Source organism: Lithobates pipiens, unplaced genomic scaffold (genome assembly GCF_037356315.1).
Source record: "Lithobates pipiens isolate NorthernLeopardFrog02 unplaced genomic scaffold, aLitPip1_a1.2 Scaffold_8, whole genome shotgun sequence".
NCBI lineage: Eukaryota > Metazoa > Chordata > Amphibia > Anura > Ranidae > Lithobates > Lithobates pipiens.
This window is the reverse complement of record NW_027507903.1, coordinates 382,555,719-382,577,340: the sequence shown is the minus strand read 5'-3', so window position 1 is coordinate 382,577,340 and position 21,622 is coordinate 382,555,719. Positions and strand designations below refer to the sequence as shown.

The 21,622-nt window shown below is 49.1% G+C and overlaps 1 protein-coding gene across 6 annotated transcripts in view; it reads right to left on the bottom strand.

The window, feature by feature from the left end:
- The window catches only part of LOC143964154 (electrogenic sodium bicarbonate cotransporter 1-like), a 1,025,456-nt gene that overhangs the window by 624,205 nt on the left and 379,629 nt on the right, over positions 1-21,622 (bottom strand). For all 6 annotated transcript variants that reach the window (XM_077473848.1, XM_077473849.1, XM_077473846.1 and 3 more), the window contains one exon: positions 6,416-6,503. In XM_077473848.1, the coding sequence (XP_077329974.1) occupies positions 6,416-6,503 (88 nt within the window). The remainder of the gene's footprint in view (positions 1-6,415; positions 6,504-21,622) is intronic.

The following is a 21,622-nucleotide window of genomic DNA, read 5'->3' as shown; positions in this document are numbered from 1 at the left end:
ATTGTCAGATTCAAGCTCAGTATATGAACCTGTAGAGAGCAGCCTGACAGATGGCTCTGATGACGGAGTAGTGGTCCTTGCTTAGGTCAGGCGTACCTGACCCTGCTCTGTTGCTATGGTGCAACAACTGAATGGTTCTTGTATGGAACAGGGAGCCAGTACTAGTGCTGCTCAACCTTCTGGTGAACTGGCGATCACCAGTGGCCTAGTACGTCCTGGTCATAGACAAACCAGCACTGAAGTAATACTTGATGACGTGACGAGTCCTATAAGTGCAGTTCAAGCTGGTGTGGTGGCTAGCACAAGTAGTGCCCCGAAGCCACCAAGAATTCAAAGACAGGCCCGTAGAGCCAATAGTACCCTTCCCACTGCGTTTGCAAATCCTGATTGGCAGCCCACCACCTCTGCAGCACCTGTACTTCCGGATTTTAGTACCCTTGACTTTTATGAGCTGTTTTTCATGGACAATCTGTACATATCTATTGTGGATCAAAGCAATTTATACACTGGTCAATTTATCATCGCAAATCCAAATTTGACCCTTGCCAGAGATTTTGGCTGGAAACCAATAACAGTTCCCAAATTGAAGACCTTTCTGGGCCTATCCCTCCTCATGGGCATAATGTTGAATTACAATCATATTGGTCCACTGACCCAATTTAACATATGCCTGTGTTCTCTGCTTCCAAGACTAGAAACGAGCAAGTCTTGCGTTTCATGCATTTCAACAACAATGAACTCTGTTGCCCTAGCGGTGACCCTGAATATTATCGGCTTCACAAATTCAGTCCTTTGTAAACCAAGAGATTGCAGCCTTGTTTATTCCCGATCAAGTTGTCTGCATTGATGAGTACCTGATTATGTTTTATGGCCAACTTGCTTTCAAACAGTTTCTCCCCAGCAAGCATGCCAGATATGGGGTGAAGATGTATAAGCTCTGTGACAGGGCCACAGGCTATACATATAGTTTTCTGGTTTACGAGGAAAAATGGCAGTGAGGAGCCCCCCAACATCCAGACTACCGGGAGCAACGGTAAGATTGTTTGTGACTTGGTGTCATCTTTATTCGGAAAGGGGTACCACTTGTAAGTGGACAATTTTTAAACAAGCGTGCCACTTTTTAGTCACCTTTTTGATTCTGGAATTGGTGCATATGGCATTGTGCGATCTAATTGCCAGGGCTTCCCCCAATGGCTTGTAGATTTCCGACTTAATACAGGAGAGAGAGCCTGCTTGAAGTGTAATAAATTGCTTGCAGTGAAGTGGATGGCTGTCCTCCATTCACGCAGATACAACAGTCCAAATGACAACGGCGACTGGTGTTGTTGAGAAGCCCCTCTGTGTCCATGAATACATCCTTAAGATGGGAGGGGTGGACTTCAACGACCAGATGATTGCACCATACCTAATCGCCCGTTAGACCCGACGCTGGTATAAAAAAGTGCCTGTATACTTATTCCAATTGGCTCTGAACGCTTATGTGCTATACAAAGCGTCAGGAAGAACTGGATCATTCATACAATTCCAGGAAGAGATCATCACAGCCTATCTGTTTGCAGACAGTGCTGTGGCCCAACTTCCCAATGCAAATGCCGGCTGCATGAGAGGCATTTTCTGCATGTCCTCCCTTGTACCCTGTCAAAGGAATACTCCAAAGAAGATGTTGTGTCTGTAGAAAATTCAGATATATGCGTAACCCCATCTTTTATTGTCCCTCCTGTCCCGACCAACCTGGTCTCTGCATAGATGACTGTTTCCGTTGCTACCACACACTAGTGGAGTATTAGCATAGTCCTAGGGCACACTATTACACAGGGTCTTGAAAGATGTTAGATGGCCATCACTTTTTTAGACACTCTAAGCTGGAACGTTTATAGTTACAATAAAAGTGTAAAAATTTTTTTTTAAATTAAATTAAAAAAATTACAACTATGTTTGGCTTTATGTTATTGCTCTTCTCTATGTCTATTCTTTCTCTCTTGTTCTGCTGTTTTACTGTATTTTATGCTTAACTGTAATGTTTTATTGTTACTGTGTTTTATTGTGTTTGCTTTTGCAGGTATGTTGACCTTTTATACTGTAATGTTACTGTGTTTTATTGTTAACCATTATTTATTTTGCAGGTACGCCATTCAGCTGTAGCACGGTTAATTTATTTTGACAGCAACAGGGTTTGCTCTCATGATGCGTAAATCCGTGGCTCTGTAGGAGGTGATTTCACCACCACAGTTTAAAATAAATATATACATATATATATATATATATATATATATATATATATATATATATATATATATATATATATATATATATATATATCGAAGAATGGGGGCAGGGATGAACATTAGGGGCAGACTGCTTTATTGAGTTAATGTTTTGATACTGTGATTTATTGTTACCATTGCTTGCTTTGCAGGTACACCATTCAGCTGCAGCACTGATTTATTTATTTTGACAGAAATAGGGGTTGCTCTCATGATACATAAATCAGCGACTCCAGCGCTGTAGGAGGTGATTTCACCACCACAGTTAAAAAAGAGCATATGTGCCGAAGCATAGGAGCAGGGGTGGACATTAGCGACGGATTGCCCCTATTCTTTGGCATATATTTTTATTTACCTTTCTTGGCAGAGATTTCTTCATCCACATTGATGTGAATGAAGGAATCTGTTTCTTTTTTTTCACTCAGCCCATAAGCTGAATGAAAAAAAAGCGGTGCATGCATATCCGACCATCATTAAAAGTGGGTGGATGCAGGGCGGTGTTCTAATGGTGGGCATACCACTAATCGATGTGCATGGAGGAATCTGTTAGGTTCTCTTTTTTTCATTTAACTCACAGGCTGCATGGAAAAAAGAAGAACATTACAATATATGCACAACAAGGACCAGCGACGTACTGGTATGTTTCTGGACTTTGAGTGGTTATACCAGAATAATGCCTGCATGTTTAGGTATCATCTTTTGGTATTGTTTTTTCAGCCGGCGATCGTCTTTCACGTAAAAGCAATCCTAGTGGCTAATTAGATGCTAGATTGCTTTAACAAGCAGTAGGAGGGAACATGCCCCCCACCCCTGCCATCTTCCATCGGTCTCCTATCCCACTGGGGAGAATACAGCCGGTGAGCTGATCGGAGACTAGAATGGATCCAATGATCTCTATGGCCCATGAAACCAGAAGCTACGAGCATTTCATGATTTCAGTTTCACCAGATACCTGAATCATCTGAATGTCTCAGTCACCTACAAGAGGTTCCGAATGGGCTCAATCTTCTAGGTGAAAGCACTTCTTCCCCTGAACTGCTTCATGGCATCGATAGATTTGAAAGATGCCTATCTGCACATTCCCATCGCAGAAGGATACCAGAAGTTCCTCAGGTTGGTGATAAAAATCAGAGAAGGGACATTTCACTTACAGTCCAGGTCCCTCCCCTTTGGACTATCCTCTCCCCCCCCCCCCCCGCATCTTCACCAAGGTCATGGTGGAGGTCCTGGGGTTTCTGCGACTCAGAGGCATCTTGGTAGTCGCACAGTTAAACAATATGCTTCTGTTTGTCTCTTCCCCGGAACAGTTGTCTGCAGGTAGCAAGAGACATCCTGGAAAATCTAGGGTGGCTCTTAAACCTGGAGAAATCCAGCTTGGTTCCGTCACAAATGGTTACCTTCTTGGGCTACATGTTGGATTCAACAAAGCAGGAAGGTCTTCCTTCCCTTAGAAAAGATCTAGAAGGTAGACAAGGCAATGCTGTTACTCCAGGGCAGCCATCAGATCTCTGTAAGAAAAGCTTGTCAGCTTTGGCCTTACTGACATCCTTTCTCCCAGCAGTACAGTGGGCAGGGCTACATTTTTGCCCTTTGCAACTGTTCATCCTGAGGGTTTGGGACCACAGTTAGGGGTCTTTGGACTTCATGATAACGGTGCAGAGTCAAGTCAAGAGATCCCTCTGATTGTGGAGAAAGGGGCCCAATCTTTCACAGGGTCTGGATTGGGTCCTACCAGTTTCCAAGACTGTCACGACCGATACGAGCGGCACAGGTTAGGGTGCGCATCTAGATTCCCAGATGGTATGGGGTACCTGGCTGAGAAGGGATGCAAAGAAGTCCTTGAACTGGAAGGAACTGATATCCATAGCCTTAGCTCTCAGAGCCTTTCAGAGGGAACTCCAGGGACAGCACATGCGAGTCCAATCAGACAACTCCTCAGTGGTAGCCTATATCAACAGGCAGGGGGGTACCAAAAGCAAATCCCTGTCGGTCCTGGCGGAAACCATCCTCAGATGAGCCGAAGCAAACATTCTATCCATATTGGCAGTACATTTGAAGGGGGAACAAAACCAGGTAGCAGATTTCCTCAGCAGGACAATGCTAAGGGAAGGCGACTGGGTTTTGAATCAGGACATCTTCGAGGCAGCCACTCGGAAGTGGGGGGTGCCATGTGTGGACCTCTTTGCTTCGAGGGGAAACACAAAGACACGTCTCTTCTCCTCCCTGAATGGATGGGACTGGGCCCTTGGAGTGGGCGCACTGGCTCAGAGCTGGTGTTTCTCCAGGTGCTATGCCTTCCCCCTTCCTGTACTGATTCCAGAAGTACTGAGAAAGTTCCAGTTGGAGAGCACCACTCCCATTCTGATCGCACCACATTGGCCCAGGAGGCTGTGAACCCCCCCCCCCCCCCCCCACTGGATTCTGCCAGTCCAGGAAGATCTTCTTTCTCAAGGACCAATCTGTTGTCCTCAGGTGGAGTGGTGGAACCTCACAGCTTGGCTACTGAGGAGGAATTTTTGAGGGACAAGGGTTTCTCGGATCGTTTAGTGATGAAATCTCCTAAGTTGCAGAAAAAGGGAGACACAAGCTATCTACCTAAAAGTGTGGAAACGTTTAATAGCTGGTGCACAGAAAGTTCCTTCGATGTACGCAGCTCTGTAGCAGTGTTAGAATTTCTGCAGTCAGGGGCGGACAAAGAGTTAGCCCTTAGCACCCTGAAAGGACAGATATCCACTTTGAGTGCTTTCCTGGAAAAACAGCTAACAGATCCATGGATAGCCAGTTTTTATAAAGACTTAAGCAGGCAGAAACCAATCAAAGTCTCCCCCTTTCCAGTGTGGGATCTGTCTTTAGTTTTACAGGCCCTTGGAGACCTGCACATTAAAATTGATCACCCTCAAAACTGTGTTTTTGGTGGCGATCACTATGGCTAGGAAAGTGAGTGAACTCGATTAGAGCCTTCTCTATTAGGGCACCTTTTTTTAAGGTGTTTCCAGGCCGTGTGATTTTTAAAACCAATCCGGCCTCTTTGCCAAAGGTGGCCTCTAGATTTCATAGAGGCCAAGAAATTATTTTGCCTACCTTCTGTTCGAATCCTGTGAGGGAACAGGAACAATTTTTTCATAAATTGGACGTTACAAGGTGTGTCCTTCAGTACTTAGTACAAAAGAGTCTAGGTAATTGGATTCCTTTTTTTGTGTTATTTTCAGGGGCTAGGAAAGGATCCAAAGCCTCTAGGCGTGCAATAACCAGATGGTTGAGGTTAGCTATTATTCAGGCTTATGTAGTCAGGGGGTTGGAGCCCCCAGAGGGTATTAAGGCACATTCTACCAGGGCATTGGTGACTTCTGAAGCAGAGTGGGCTGATGCTACTCCAGAGCAGATCTGTAGGGCTGCAACGTGATCCAGTTTTGACACTTTCTCGAAGTATTACAGGTTGGACCTGCTGTCAGCAAAAGACTAGGCTTTTGGGCGTGAAGTACTGCAGGCAGTAGTCCCACCCTAAGGTAAGGTGCTCGCTTATCCTCTCTATGGTGCTGTCCTGAAAGACGAACAGGGAAAAACTGAGTAACTTACCAGTAACATCCTTTTCCAGGAGTCTTTTAGGACAGCACCGGTACCCACCCAAACTGTTGGACACTCCTGAAGAGCTCATCGCATGAGACCGTCAGGTGAGGTAAAGGTTAGTATGGCGTGTTCTTATGTCTCCCAGCTGGTCGGAGGTACTCTTGGAGAACAGAGGGGCCGGCGGGACGGTGAGGCTTAAATCTTGACGTGTAAGGCAGTGTTTCCTATGGTGCTGTCCTGAAAGACTCCTGGAAAAGGAGTAAGGAGTAAGTAACTCTGTGTTTGTTTGTTTTTAGGACACACCATCTTCCTCTAACTTTGTCAGTGGTAACCCAATGTATCATGAAAGCTGAGTCCTCCTCAGCCCTACCCAACAATCAGTCCATCGCGTGGATCACCACGATATGCCAAAACAAAGCAAAACTATACTGTATGTCATGATCATGACACATTTCTTACCTAGCCAAGAAATTGACTTGTAAATTACCTATAACATCAAAAGATCATGTCAGTTTATTTTTACTGCAAAAATATTTCAACTGTACCTGTGAGGAAAGATTTGCCAATTTACACAGAATATTTACCTCATCAGTTAGTAATGTGGCCATAGCTCGTCCAATTTCGTGATATGCTTTAAGCTTGCTTCTTGGACCCAACAGGATGAAAATAAACCTGTAAAAGCAAACATGTGTTTAAATATACATGTAACTGGTTGAATGCTGATAATATTCAAGAGATTAATTTCCCTACCACTAATCACACCCAATATTTTGACGAAGCATATAGAGAAGGCCCGTTCTACAGCTTTTCATCTAAAGCTTGTGGAGTTGCCATCTTTATCCTTTGATAAATAACATGTTTATGCAGCACCTTTCTAGATGGGTGCTAAGCTTAGTTAGATTTAGTGCTGGCTCACTGGGTTCAGTGCAGCTGGGTGTGTTTTTGCTAGGAAAATTTAGCCTGCCTCACTGTAACCCGTGTGGCTCTAATTATGTTAGGTCAGTGGTAGGCAACCTTTTGAGCATAGTGTGCCCAAAAATATTTTCTAAGAAATTGAGAATGCCAGCTACATAAAAGAAAAGGCCAACTTCACACACTCAATCACAAAAATTAATTTTTATAAACTAAATGTTCTAAACGACTTGAATAACAGTAAGAAATTAATAGAGCTTTGCAGCTTCAAACCTAAAATCAGCCCAGTCCTGCACTAAAGAGCTCAGATCCCCCATTTCCTTCACCTTTACACCTCGGATCAGCTCCAATTCCTTAACCTACGTACCTCAGATCACAAATTCCTGCACTTTCACACTTCATATCAGCTGTAATTTCTGCACTATCAAACCCCAGATCAAACTCAATGTCTTGTTCGTACAGCACGGGACACCGACACTTGATAATTACTTAGTGGGTTAGATAGTCACCATCGGGTGATTGGACACTGGCAAACCTAATTACAAGACGAGTTCCTCCCCTATATAACCCCTCCCATATGGAGAGTATCTCAGTTTTTTCGCCAGTGTCTAAGGTGGTTGGTCAGGCTAGAAGATGTGCTAAGAAGAAAGCTCTGCTTGATGGTCTTTGCGGGGGCCTAGGAGCTATACAACCGGATCTATATCTTGGGCCAATATATACACCTAAGATGGATGGTACCCGGCCCACATGTGTGAAGAAACAAGGTTTTGCCTGTAATGTTGTGTGAAAAGGTTTTCTGGCAGAGTCTTCTACAGGTCCAGGGAAGAGGATTCTGGGAGTAGGAACCCAGAACCCTGAAGGTTGGCACAACGCTACCCGTCGTGATGGGTGAAGGTTGGATCTGTCTGTTATCAGCAGTCCTGGGGTGGGGTACTTACATGCCACCCAGGATACACGCTCAGTGAAGCTGGTCTAAGAAGCCACTCACCCCCTCCACTGCAGGCTCTGCCACATAATATAGAAAGGAGAGGATCCCACTATGTCCACGGGTCCCACACAGTTCTCAAGGGATCCCTTTTCTCCCCCCTCACTCCCAGCCCACATGTCATTCCTACTCATGCACGCATGCTTTTACAGTGATTCTAGGCGAGGAAGGAGGGGGACATGGTTTGCGGCGCCGGGCACATGCGGTGCGCACAGCGTACCAGTGCGCAGGCGTGAAGCAGCTATATTTAAAGCCCAGTACACCAGAGCTCCTGTAAGCAGTGGGACACAGAGCTATGGGCAGTAAGCATTTCAGTGGCTTCAGCTACTCGGCATCAGGTTGTGCAGACTGAACTAATGTTTATTTTGTAAGACCAGGGTACCGTAGTGATTGCATTTGTACTAGTACCTCTGCTTTGCAGCTTACGACTGTCTCCTCGTAAGAAGGGCTTCAAGGGGAGGTAAAAGGGGTTCTGGGCATGTCCACAGAATTCCATCCCCCCTGAAAGACTGGAGGCAGTCTCACAGGATGAGTCTGTGCCCCTGACAGGCTTTGAAGCCTCTCCCAATGTTACAGTCCCTGTATATTCACTGAAGACAATGTGAAGGCTGCATTGGAGGGTTTTGAAGGAAGGAATACTACTTTTATCACAGCTTCCTTAAAGAGTTGCAGAAAAAGGAGTAGATCCCCTCCCTCTGCTTTAGGTTCCCTATCGGATGAGCATTCTGATGGTGAAATATCCCTATCGGGGGATTGGGATCGTGAGCAGTTGGACAATTCGGGGAAGAGGAGAAGCTCTCTTCTGCCTCCCAGGCCCTCAAAGTACAGGTGCATACCAAATATAGATTGCCCTCTGCTGAGGCTGCCAAATTCTCTGTTTCCTCCTTGGGATCCCGGAAATCCCCACAGGCTGTAAATACCTTCTCAATTCATCCCTTACTGGAGAGGTTGTTGTTTGATGACTGGGGTCACCCAGATAAACTATTTTCTCCTCCTAAGAGGTTTTCTATGCTTTATCTGGTGGAGGGAAAAATTCACCAAAAAATGGGAGGTACCAGCAATAGATGTGGCTATTTCTTGTGTGAATAAAAAGCCTGACCTGTCCTGTGGACAATGCTCAGGGGTTCAAGGATCCAGCTGATAAGAAGCTGGAAACTTTATTTAAAGCCTCCCTTTCTATGGCTGGCGCTGTGGTCCAGCCTGCGGTTGCAGCAATCGGCATGTGCCAGTTCCTCAAGGAACAAATTAAGCAGGTGCTTACCCTCCTCCCCACTGAGGAGGGTGAGGTTTATGCAGACCTTCCTAAGGCCTTATGTTTTGCGGTTGATGCCATTATGTTCAGCAAGCATCCCGTCTTTCCCTCCTGCTCATAAACATGGGCAGGGCCCTTTGGCTTAAGCATTGGGCAGCTGAAGCTTCATGCTTCATGTTTTATGGGGAACGCCTGTTTGGAGATGACCTGGACAAATACATCCAGAAGATTACCGGGGGTAAAACCACGTTGTTACCGGTCAAAAGAAAGAGTAAAGTCCCACATTTAGACGTTCTCTGTCCCCAGCCCATGCAGTGGCAACGGCCTCCCCAATCCAATACTAGGGGAAAGTTCCAAGGCCAAGCCCAAGGGCAAAAGAAGTCTTTGGGTTCAAGATCTGTTAAGCAGAACCCCAAAACCTCCCTATAAAGGGACGCCCCCACTCGGCCGAGAATGGGGAAGGCTGCTGCAGTTTGCAGGCGCCTGGCGGGAAGAGATTCAGGACAGATGGGTAACCTCGACGGTGTCTCTGGGCTACAAGCTGGAGTTCTGGGAGTTCCAGCCTTCTCGTTTCCTAAGTTCAAGAGTAGGGATGAGTGTTTGCATACGCTTCGTGCAGAGCACACCAGGAAGTCGATGCAGTGCTGCACTAATCACAGGCAGTGAGACATTGCCCGATCTCTGCAGCCTTGCATCGGGGCAATGTCTCACTGCCTGTGATTAGCTCAGCGCTGCACCAAATTTCTGACGGGCTCTGCATGTGGAGTATGCAAATACGCAGGAGCTCATCCCTATTGAAGAGTCTCCAAGGATCCAGAAAAAAGACCCTTGTTTCTGGCCTTACAACGTCTACTATCCCAAGGGGTAAATATAGAGGTGACCCCAGAGGAGCAAGGCTCAGGGTTCTACTCAAACCTCTTTACGGTTCCAAAACCAAACGGGGATGTCAGACCTATTCTAGATCTAAAAGACCTGAATCAGTTTTTAGACAGTCGTTCTTTCTGCATGGAATCTATCTGCTCGGTAGTTTCCATCCTTCAGGGGGGGAGAATTATTGGCATCAATAGACATCGAAGATGCATATTTAAATATTTACACAAAATTTCCCTGAGGTTTGTGGTGGATCAGCGCCACTTCCAATTTGTGGCCCTACCTTTCGGTCTCGCTACAGCACCTCAGGAGTTCACAAAAATTCTAGCCCCGCTCTTGACAAAACGAAGGGCTCGGGGCATAACAGTGACAGCTTATCTGGACGATTTGCTGCTTGTAGAGCAGTCTGTAGCACGCTTACACCGCAGTGTGCTCAGCACAGTAGGGTACTTACAGGACCTAGGCTGGGTCCTCAATCTAGAAAAAAATCTTCCTTAAAGCCCCCAAAAAGGCTGGAGTATTTAGGCATGGTCATAGAAGTGCTTTTACCTGGGTCAATGGCCAAATCCATAAAAGATTTAATCCAGGTAGTCATAGAAAGGAAGAATCCTTCCATTCGTCTATCTATGAGACTATTAGGGAAGATGGTGGCCTCTTTCGAGGCTGTCCCTTACGCTCAGTTTCACTCAAGGCCTTTGCAGAGCAGCATCTTCGCTGCCTGGACCAAAGGGGTACAAGCCTTGGGTCTCCCAATGTGCCTGTCTCCTTGGGTACGTCAGAGCATCAATTGTTGGCTGCTGACCAAGAATTTGGTAAAAGTAAAATCTTTTGTTCCAGTTACTTGGAAAGTGGTAACCACAGATGCCAGCCTAATACTCTGGGAAACGGTTCTGGAAGAAGCTTCCACCCAAGGAAGATGGTCCAGAGCCAAAAGGCTCTTACCCATCAACATTCTAGAGATTCAGGCAATTCGTCTAGCCCTCAAGGTCTGGACTAGCAGGTTGCAGGGTTGTCCTGTCCAGATACAGTCCAACAATGCTGTGGCATATGTCAATCATCAAGGGGGCACCAAGAGTCTGGATGCCCAAAAAGAGGTGAATCACATTTTTTCATGGGCAGAGAGACGTGTTCCTTGCCTGTCTGCAGTCTTCATCCCAGCGGTAGAAAATTGGCAGGCAGATTTCCTAAGTCACCAGCAGCTGTGCATAGGAGAATGGTCTCTACACCCCAACATATTTCAGGCCATATGTAGAAAATTGGGTACCCCGGATGTGGACCTGTTGGCCTCCCGGTTCAACAAGAAACTGGACAACTTTGTGTCAAGAAAAAAGGATCTACTAGCGCAAGGGTCAGATGCCTTGACGATTCCATGGGATCAATACTCTCTGATCTATGCATTCCCTCTAGTTCAGCTTCTCCCACAATTCCTTCAGAGGGTCAAAAGGGAAAGAAATCCGGTAATTCTGGCGGCTCCGGCTTGGCCCAGGCAACCTTGGTATGCGGAGATCATAAAGATGGCAGAGGGAAGAACTTGGGTTCTTTTGCTCTGTCCAGATCTACACTCTCAGGGTCCAATATTCCATTCTGCCTTACACAGTCTAAATTTGACTGTTTGGCGGTTGAGACCCACATTTTAAGGGGTCGTGGCCTCTCGGGGCCAGTTCTGTCCACCCTGGTTAATGCTAGGAAGTCCAGGCTCATCTACTACAGAATCTGAAAGGCATATGTTTCCTGGTGTGAATCCAAAGGGTGGCATCCTAGAAAGTATGCCATTAGCAGAATGCTTGCCTTTCTCCAATTAGGCGTAGAAATGAAGCTGGACTTCAGTACTATCAAGGGCCAGATATGGGCCTTGTCAGTATTCTTTCAAAGACCGCTTGCCTCTCATTCCCTCATACGTGCCTTTGTTCAGGAGGCACTACGCTTGAATCCGCCTCCTGTGTGCCCATGGGATCTGAAATTTGGTTTTGTCTGATTTACAGGAACAACCTTTTGAACCATTGCACCAAGCTTCTTTAAATCTTTTAACAAAGAAGTTGGTGTTTCTGGTAGCCATATCCTCAGCTAAAAGGGTATCAGAATTAGCAGCTCTTTCGTGCAAAGAGCCATACTTGATTATTCACAAAGATAGGGTGGTGTTGCGCCCTCACCCGACTTTTCTGCCTAAAGTGGTTTCAGGATTCCATCTGAATCAAGATGTGGTCCTACCGTCTTTTTTTTCAGATCCGCAGTTCTCGGAAGAAGAGTTGTTACACTCTTTAGATGTTGTGAGAGCAGTCAATATCTATCTGCAGGCAACCACTCAGATACGAAAGACTGATTTCGCTTTATTTTGCCAGAGGGCCCTATTAAGAGCCAGGCAGCATCGAAAATCCACTATCTCTAGTTGGATTTGACAGGTTTCAGGCTTATGGTGTAAAGAAGTAAGTTCTTCCTTTTCAGGTTAAAGCTCACTCTACTAGAGCAGTTAGTGCTTCATGGGCAGTGTATGACCAGGCCTCCATGGCTCAGATCTGCAAGGCTGCAACTTGGTTTTTAGTCCATACATTCACTAGATTATATCAGGTGGATGTAAGAGGGCATGAGGATTCCCCCTTCGGGCGCAGTGTGCTGCAGGCAGCAGTATAGTTACTCTAGTCTGTTAGCGGTCATTTTTTCTGATCTGTGTCTCCCTCCCCTCAATTTGGGTATTGCTATAGGACATCCCACTAAGCAATTATCAAGTCTCTGTGTCTCGTTATGTATGAACAAGAAAATAGGATTTTTTTTAAATACAGTTTACCTGTAAAATCTCTTTCTTGGGAATACATCACGGGACACAGAGATCCCACCCCTCTTCAGGATTATACGTTAGGACACTTATTGCTTTGTTACAAAACTGAGGTACTCTCCATATGGGAGGGGTTATATAGGGGAGGAACTCGCCTTGTAATTAGGCTTGCCAGTGTCCAATCATCTGATGGGGACTACCTAACCCACTAAGGTCCCTTTCACACTGGGGCGGTGCGGGCGTTGGCCGTAAAGTGGCGCTATTTTTTGCGGCGCTTTACCGTTGTTTTAGCGGAGGTATTCAGCAGCTAGAGGGGCTGTTTTAGTGGCCGGAAGAGGGTTAAAACCACCCGCAAAGCACCGTTGCAGCGGCGCTTTGCCGGCGGTATAGCCTCGCTGCCCCATTGATTTCAATGGGTAGGAACAGTTTAGGAGCGCTGATTATACTGCTCCTTCACCAATCCAAAGATGCTGCTAGCAGGACTCTTTTTTTTACCGTCCTGCTAGTGCACCACTCCAGTGTGAAAGACCTCTGGCTTACACACTGGCATGAAAGGGGCCGTTTTTTTTCAGGCGCTATTTTTAGCGCTGTAGCGCCTGAAAAACGCCTCAGTGTGAAAGGGGCCTAAGTAATTATCAAGTCTCTGTGTCCCGTGATGTATTCCCAAGAAATGGATTTTACAGGTAAGCTGTGTTTAAAAAATCCTATTTTTTGCAGCTTTAGATCTCAAACAAACCAAATTACTGCATCTTCCTATCTCAGATCATCCCCAATTTTTGTATCTTCACACCTCAGATCAGCCCCAATTTCTGCACCTTCACCACTCAGATAACCCCAATTCCTTTACCATTACATCTCACTTCACCCCAGTTCTTGCACCTTCACACCCATCTTTAATTTTGATTAGACCCTGGGCAAAATTTTCTTGGGGCCCCTCCCATGCAAATTTGCTCTCCACCCCAACATCCCAAAAAACAAACACACACATAGACTCGTGTATTAAATTGTATTGTAACTGTACTCTCTGCCCTCATGATATAAAGTACTGCGAAAGTTGTTGGCACAGTATACATCCTGTATAATAATCTCAAACTTTTCTAATGTAAAGAAAAAGAACTGGTCCACACTCACTGATTGGTTGCTAGAGGTCACTGCACATCCTTACATCTCACTGACTGGTTGCCAGAGGTTACTGCACATCATTACCGATCACTGATTGCTGGAGGTTACTGCACATCCTTACAGTGATAAGGATATACAGTAACCTCTAGCAACCAGTCAGTGAGCTGGTTGCTAGAAGTTAATGCAAATCCTTACCACTTACTGATTGGTCGTTAGAGTTACTGCACATCCTTATTGTTTGGTTGCTAGAGGTTACTGCCCATATTACCGCTCACTAACTGGTTGCTATAGGTTACTGTGCATCATTACCACTTATTGGTTGCTAGAGATTACAGCACATTGTTACAGCTCACAGATTGGTCTAGCGGTTTTAACACATTATGGCTTACCGATTAGTTGCTGAGTTTTACAGCACATCAACTCACAACATCCACGGCTCACCTCTGCCCCCCCCCCCACAGCTCCCATCCACAGTTCACCTGTGTATCCCCCCATCCACAGCTCGCCTATGTACCTCATCTCAGCTTTGTACCCTCTCCATTCACAGCTCACATCTGTAACCCCATTTACAGCTCACCCCTGTACCCCCTCCCCCAATCTCCCCCTTGTACCTCCCATCCAAAGCTCACCTCTGTAGCCTCTAATCCACAGCTCACCTATGTGCCCACCTCTAATTCACAGCTCACCTCTGTACCCCCCATTCACAGCTCACCTTCTGTACCCTCTCCATTCACAGCTCACCTCTGTAACACCCCCATTTACAGCTAACCTCTGTAACCCCTCCCTATTTACAACTCATCTCTCTACCCCCCCTTATCCACAGCTCACCTCTGTACCCACCATCCATTCACAGCTCACGTCTGTACCCACTCCCATCCACAGCTCACGTCTGTACCCCCTCCCATCCACAGCTCCCGTCTGTACCCCCTCCCATCCACAGCTCCCGTCTGTACCCCCTCACATCCACAGCTCACCTCTGTACCTTCACCATCCACAGCTCACCTCTGTACCCCCCAATCTCACATTTGTACCCCCCATCCACAGCTCACCTCTGTACCCCCTTCCATCCACAGCTCAACTCTGTACCCTCTCAATTCATACCTCTCCTCTGTACCCCCCAATCTCACCACTGTACCCCCTCCCATCCACAGCTCAATTCTGTTCCCACCTATCCACAGCTCGCCTCTGTACCCTGTCCATTCACAGCTCACGCCTGTATCCCCATCTCACCTTTGTACCCTCTCCATTCACAGCTCACGTCTGTACACCCATTTACAGCTCACGTCTGTACCCCACCCCATCCACAGTTCACCTCTGTACCCCCAATCCCCCCTTTGTACCCCCACTCACAGCTCACGTCTGTACCCCCCTCTAACCCACAGCTCAATTCTGTAAACCCCCCCCCATTTACAGCTCAGCTCTGTAACCCCCCCCATTTACAGCTCCCCTCTGTACCCTCTTCCCATCCAAAGCTCACCTTTGTACCCCCCATCTCACCCTTGTACCCCCCATTCACAGCTCACCTCTGTACTCTCTCCATTCACAGCCCACGTCTGTACCCCCCATCTAATCCACAGCTAACCTCTGTACCCCCCCATTCACAGCTCACCTCCTGTACCCTCTCCATTCCCAGCTCACCTCTGTACCTCCCATTTAAAGCTAACCTCTGTACTCCCCCCCAATCTCACCTCTGTACCCACCCTCCCATTCACAGCTCACCTCTGTACCCCCTTTCTATTCACAGCTCACCTCTGTACCCTCACCATTCACAGCTCACGTCTGTACCCCCTTCTAATCCACAGCTCACCTCTGTACCCCCCATTCACAGCTCACCTCCTGTACCCTCTCCATTCACAGCTCACCTCTGTAACCCCCCCCCCCCCCTCATTTACAGCTAACCTCTGTAACTCCTCATTTAAAGCTCACCTCTGTACCCCCCTCCCATCCACAGCTAACCTCTGCACCCTCTCCATTCACAGCTCACGTCTGTACCCCCATTTGCAGCTCACCTCTGTACCCCCCTCTAATCCACAGCTTACCCCTGTAGCCTCCAATCTCACCTTTGTAGCCTCTCCATTCAGAGCTCACCTCTGTACCTCCCTCTAATCCATAGCTCACCTCTGTACCCCCCATCCACAGCTCACCTCTTGTACCCTCTCCATTCACAGCTAATCTGTGTAACCCCCCATTTACAGTTCACCTCTGTACCATCCTCCCATCCATAGCTCACGTTTGTACCCCCTCCCACCCACAGCTCATGCCTGTACCCCCTCCCACCCACAGCTCACCTCTGTACCCCCTCCATCCCACAGCTCACCTCTGTACCCCCTCTCCATCCACAGCTCACCTTCTGTAATCCTCTCCATCCACAGCTCCCCTCTGTATCCCCTTTCCCATCCCCAGCTCACCTCTGTATCCCCTATCCCATCCCCAGCTCACCTCTGTACCCCCTCTCCCATCCACAGCTCACCTCTGTACCCTCTCCCATCCACAGCTCATCTCTGTACCCCCCCCTCCCATCCACGGCTCACCTCTGTACCTCCCATTTACAGCTAACCTCTGTACCCTCCCCAATCTCACCTCTGTACCCACCCTCCAATTCACAGCTCACCTCTGTACCCCCCTTCCATTCACAGCTCACCTCTGTACCCCCCTTTAAAGCTCACCTCTGTACCCCCTCCTATCCACAGCTAACCTCTGTACCCTCTCTGCTATCTACAGCTCCCCTCTCTACCCTCTTCATTCATAGCTCACCTCTGTACACCTCCCCCTTTTACAGTTCAGCTCTGTACTCCCCTCCCATCCACAGCTCACCTCTGTACCCCCAATATCACCTCTTTACCCCCACAGCTCGCCTCTGTGCTCACTTTTGTACCCTCTCCATTTACAGCTCACCTCTGTACCCCCTCCCACCCACTGCCCACCTCTGTATCCCCCTCCATCTACAGTGTACCTCTGTACCCCCTCCATCCACATCTTACCTCTGTTCCCCCCCATCTCACCTTTGTTCCTCCCATTCATAGCTCATGTCTGTAACCCCCATTTACAGCTAGCCTCTGTAACCCCCCTATCCACTGCTCCTCTCTGTACTCCCTCCCATCCACAGCTCACCTATGTAACCCCCCAATCTCACCACTGTACCCCCCTCCCATCCACAGCTCACCTCTGTATCCCCTCCCATCCACAGCTCACCTCTGTATCCCCCCTCCCATCCACAGCTCACCTCTGTACCTCCCCATCCGCAGCTTACCTCTGTACCCTCTCCATTCACAGCTCATGTCGTTACCCCCCATTTAGAGCTAACCTCTGTACCTCCCCCTCAATCTCACCTCTGTACCCCCGCATCCACAGCTCACCTCTCTACCCCCTCTCCCATCCACAACTCGCCTCTCTACCCCCAATTCACAGCTCACCTCTGTACCCTCTTCATTCACAGCGCACACGTCTTTACCCCCCAGTTACAGCTAACCTCTCTAACCCCCTATCCACAGCTCACCTCTGTACCCCTCCTCCCATCCACAGCTCCCCTCTCTACCCCTCTTCCATCAACAGCTCACCTCTGTACCCCCTCCAATCCACAGCTCACCTCTGTACCCCCCCATTCACAGCTCACCTCTGTACCCTTCCATTCACAGCTCACCTCTGTACCCCCCTCCTATCCACAGCTCACCTCTGTACCCCCAATCTCACCACTGTTTTCTCCATCCACAGCTCACCTCTGTAACCCCCCCCCCCAATCTCACCACTGTACCCTCCCATCCACAGCTCCCCTCAGTACCCCCCCCCCCCATTCGCAGCTTACCTCTGTACCCTCTCCATTCACAGCTCATGTTTTTACCCCCCATTTAGAGCTAACCTCTGTACCCCCCCCCAATCTCACCTCTGTACCAACAACAGCTCACCTCTGTACCCCCCCATCCACAGCTCACCTCTGTACCCTTCCATTCACAGCTCATGTCTGTACCCCCCTCCTATCCACAGCTCACCTCTGTACCCCCAATCTCACCACTGTTTTCCCCATCCACAGCTCACCTCTTTAACCCCCCCCCCCCATCTCACCACTGTACCCTCCCATCCACAGCTCACCTCTGTACCCCCCCCCCCCCATTCGCAGCTTACCTCTGTACCCTCTCCATTCACAGCTCATGTCTTTACCCCCCATTTAGAGCTAACCTCTGTACCCCCCCAATCTCACCTCTGTACCCCCCATTTACAGCTAGCCTCTGTAACCCCCCTATCCACAGCTGCCCTCTGTACCCCCCTCCCATCCACAGTTCACCTCTGTAACCCCCAATCTCACCACTGTACCCTCCCATCCACAGCTCATCTCTGTACCCCCATTTAGAGCTAACCTCTGTACCTCCCCCCAATCTAACCTCTGTACCCCCGCATCCACAGCTCACTCTGTACCCCCTCTCCCATTCGCAGATCGCCTCTGTACCCCCTATTCACAGCTCGCCTCTGTACCTCCCATTCACAGCTCATCAATGTACCCCCAATATTGCCTCTGTACCCCCCATTCACAGCTTACCTCTGTACCCCCCCAAATCTCACCTTTTTTACCTCACATCCACTGCTCACCTCTGTACCCACTTAATTCACAGCGCACGTATGTACCCCCCCAGTTACAACTAACTTCTCTAACCCCCTGTCCACTGCTCAACTCTGCACCCCTCCTCCCCTCCACAGCTCTCCTCTGAACTATCTCAATTCACACCTCCCCTCTTTAACCCCCTATCTACAGTTCACCTCTGTACCCCGTCCCATCAACAGCTCACCTCTGTACCCCCTCCCATCCACAGCTCACCTCTGTACTCCCCCATTCACAGCTCACCTCTGTACCCACCCATTCACAGCTCACTTCTGTACCCCCCCTCCTATGCACAGCTCACCTCTGTTCCCCCAATCTCACCACTGTATCCTCCATCCACAGCCCACCTCTGTACCCTCCCTTCCATCCACAGCTCACCTCTCTACCCTCCCCATTCACAGCTCACCTCTGTACACCTCCCCATCCACAGCTCACCTCTATACCTCTCCATCCACAGCTCAGCTCTGTACCTCCCCATGCACGGCTCACCTCTGTACCCCCTCCCATCCACAGCTCTCCTCTGTACCCCCCTCCCATCCACAGTTTACCTCTTTACCCCCCTCCCATCCACAGTTCACCTCTGTAGCCCCCCATCCACAGCTCACCTCTGTACCCTCTCATCGTAGCTCACCTCTGTACCCCCATCCACAGCTCACCTCTGTACCACCTCATCCACAGCTCACCTCTGTACCCCCCAACCATAGCTCAACTCTGTACCCCCCCATCCACAGCTCACCTCTGTACCACAGCTCATCTTTGTACCCTCCTCTCATTGACAACTCACCCCTGTACCCTCTCATCCGCAGTTCACCTCTGTACGCCCCATATTGCCTCTGTACTCCCCATCCACAGCTCACCCCTGTACACCCCATCCACACCTCACCTCTGTACCTCCCATTCACAGCTCACCTCTGTACCTCCTATCCAAAGCTCACCTACATACCCCTCATCCACAGCTCACCTATGTACCCCCCATCCACAGCTCATCTTTGTACCCTCCTCCCATCCACATCTCACCTTTGTACCCCCCATTTACAGCTCGCCTCTGTACACCTCCCCATCCGCAGCTCACCTCTGTACACCTCTCATCCACAGCTCACCTCTATACCTCTCCATCCACAGCTCAGCTCTGTACCTCCCCATCCACGGCTCACCTCTGTACCCCCTCCCATCCATGGCTCACCTCTGTACACCCCTCCCATCCACAGTTCACCTCTATACCCCCCTCCCATCCACAGCTCACCTCTGTATCCCCCCATCCACAGCTCACCTCTGTACCTCCCATCCACAGCTCACCTCTTTAGCCCCTCAACTGTAGCTCACCTCTGTACCCCCCATCCACAGCTCACCTCTGTACCATCTCATCCGCAGCTCACCTCTGTACCCCCCATCCATAGCTCAACTCTGTACCCCCTCCCCCCCATCCACAGCTCACCTCTGTACCACAGCTCATCTTTGTACCCTCCTCTCATCCACAGCTCACCTCTGTACACCCCCAATATTGCCTCTGTACCCCCCATCCACAGCTCACCTCTGTACCCCGCATATTGCCTCCGTACTCCCCATCCACAGCTCACCTCTATACACCCCATCCACACCTCACCTCTGTACCTCCCATTCATAGCTCAACTCTGTACCCCCCATCCACAGCTCACCTCTGTACCACAGCTCATCTTTGTACCCTCCTCTCATCCACAACTCACCTCTGTACCCTCTCATCCACAGCTCACCTCTGTACCCCCCCAATATCAGCTCTGCACCCCCCATTCACAGCTCACCTCTGTACCCCCCATATTACCTCTGTACTCCCCATCCACAGCTCACCTCTGTACACCCCATCCACAGCTCACCTCTGTACCTCCCATCCACAGCTCACCTCTGTACCCACCTCCCCTCCACAGCTCACCTCTGTAGCCCCCCATTCACAGCTCACCTCTGTACCCTCTCATCCGTAGCTCACCTCTGTTCCCCCACATCCACAGCTCACCTCTGTACCATCTCATCCGCAGCTCACCTCTGTACCCCCCATCCATAGCTCAACTCTGTACCCCCCTCCTCTCATCCACAGCTCACCTCTGTACCCTCTCATCTGCAGCTCACCTCTGTACACCCCCAATATCGCCTCTGTACCCCCCATCCACAGCTCACCTGTGTACCCCCCCATCCACATATTGCCTCTGTACTCCCCATCCACAGCTCACCTCTGTACACCCCATCCACACCTCTCCTCTGTACCTCCCATCCACAGCTCACCTCTGTACCTCTCATTCACAGCTCACCTACATACCCCTCATGCACAGCTCACCTATGTATCCCCCATTCACAGCTCATCTTTGAACTCTCATCCCATCCACATCTCACCTTTGTACGGTTCACCTCTGTACCCCTCTCCCATTCAGAGTTCACCTCTGTACCCCCCTCCCATCCACAGCTCACCTCTATACCCTCTCATCTGCAGCTCACCTCTGTACCCCCCATCCACAGCTCACCTCTGTACCTTCTCATCCGCAGCTCACCTCTGTACCCCCCATCCATAGCTCAACTCTGTACCCCCTCCCCCATCCATAGCTCACCTCTCTACCCCCTAATCTCAACTCTGTACCCCGTCATTCACAGCTCACCTCTGTACCCCTCTCCCATCCACAGCTCACCTCTGTAAGCCGACAATATCGCCTCTGTACGCCCATCAACAGCTCGCCTCTGTACACCCCATCCATAACTCATCTTTGTACCCTCCTCCTCTCATCCACAGCTCATCTCTGTACCCCCCCATTCACAGCTCACCTCTGTACCCTCTCTCCCATCCACAGATCACTTCTGCACCCTCACAAACTTGCTTTTGTACCCCCTTCCCATTCACAGCTCATCGCGGTACCCCCTCTCCACAGCTCACCTCTGTACCCCCCATCCACAGCTCACCTCTGTACCCTCTCATCCACAGCTCACCTCTGTATCCCCAAATCTCGCCTATGTACCCCCATCCACAGCTCACCTCTGCACCCCCAATCTCACCTCTGTACCCCCATCCACAGCTTACCTCTGTACCCCAAAATCTCACCTCTGTACCCTCTCATCCACAACTCACCTCTGTACCCCATCCACAGCTCACCTCTGTGCCCCCAAATATCACCTCTGTACCCCCATCCACAGCTCATCTTTGTACCCTCCTCCCATCCACAGCTCACCTCTGTACCCCCATCCACAGCTCATCTCTGTACCCCCCATCCACATCTTGCCTCTGTAGCCCCCATCCACAGCTCATCTTTCTACCCTCCTCCCATCCACAGAT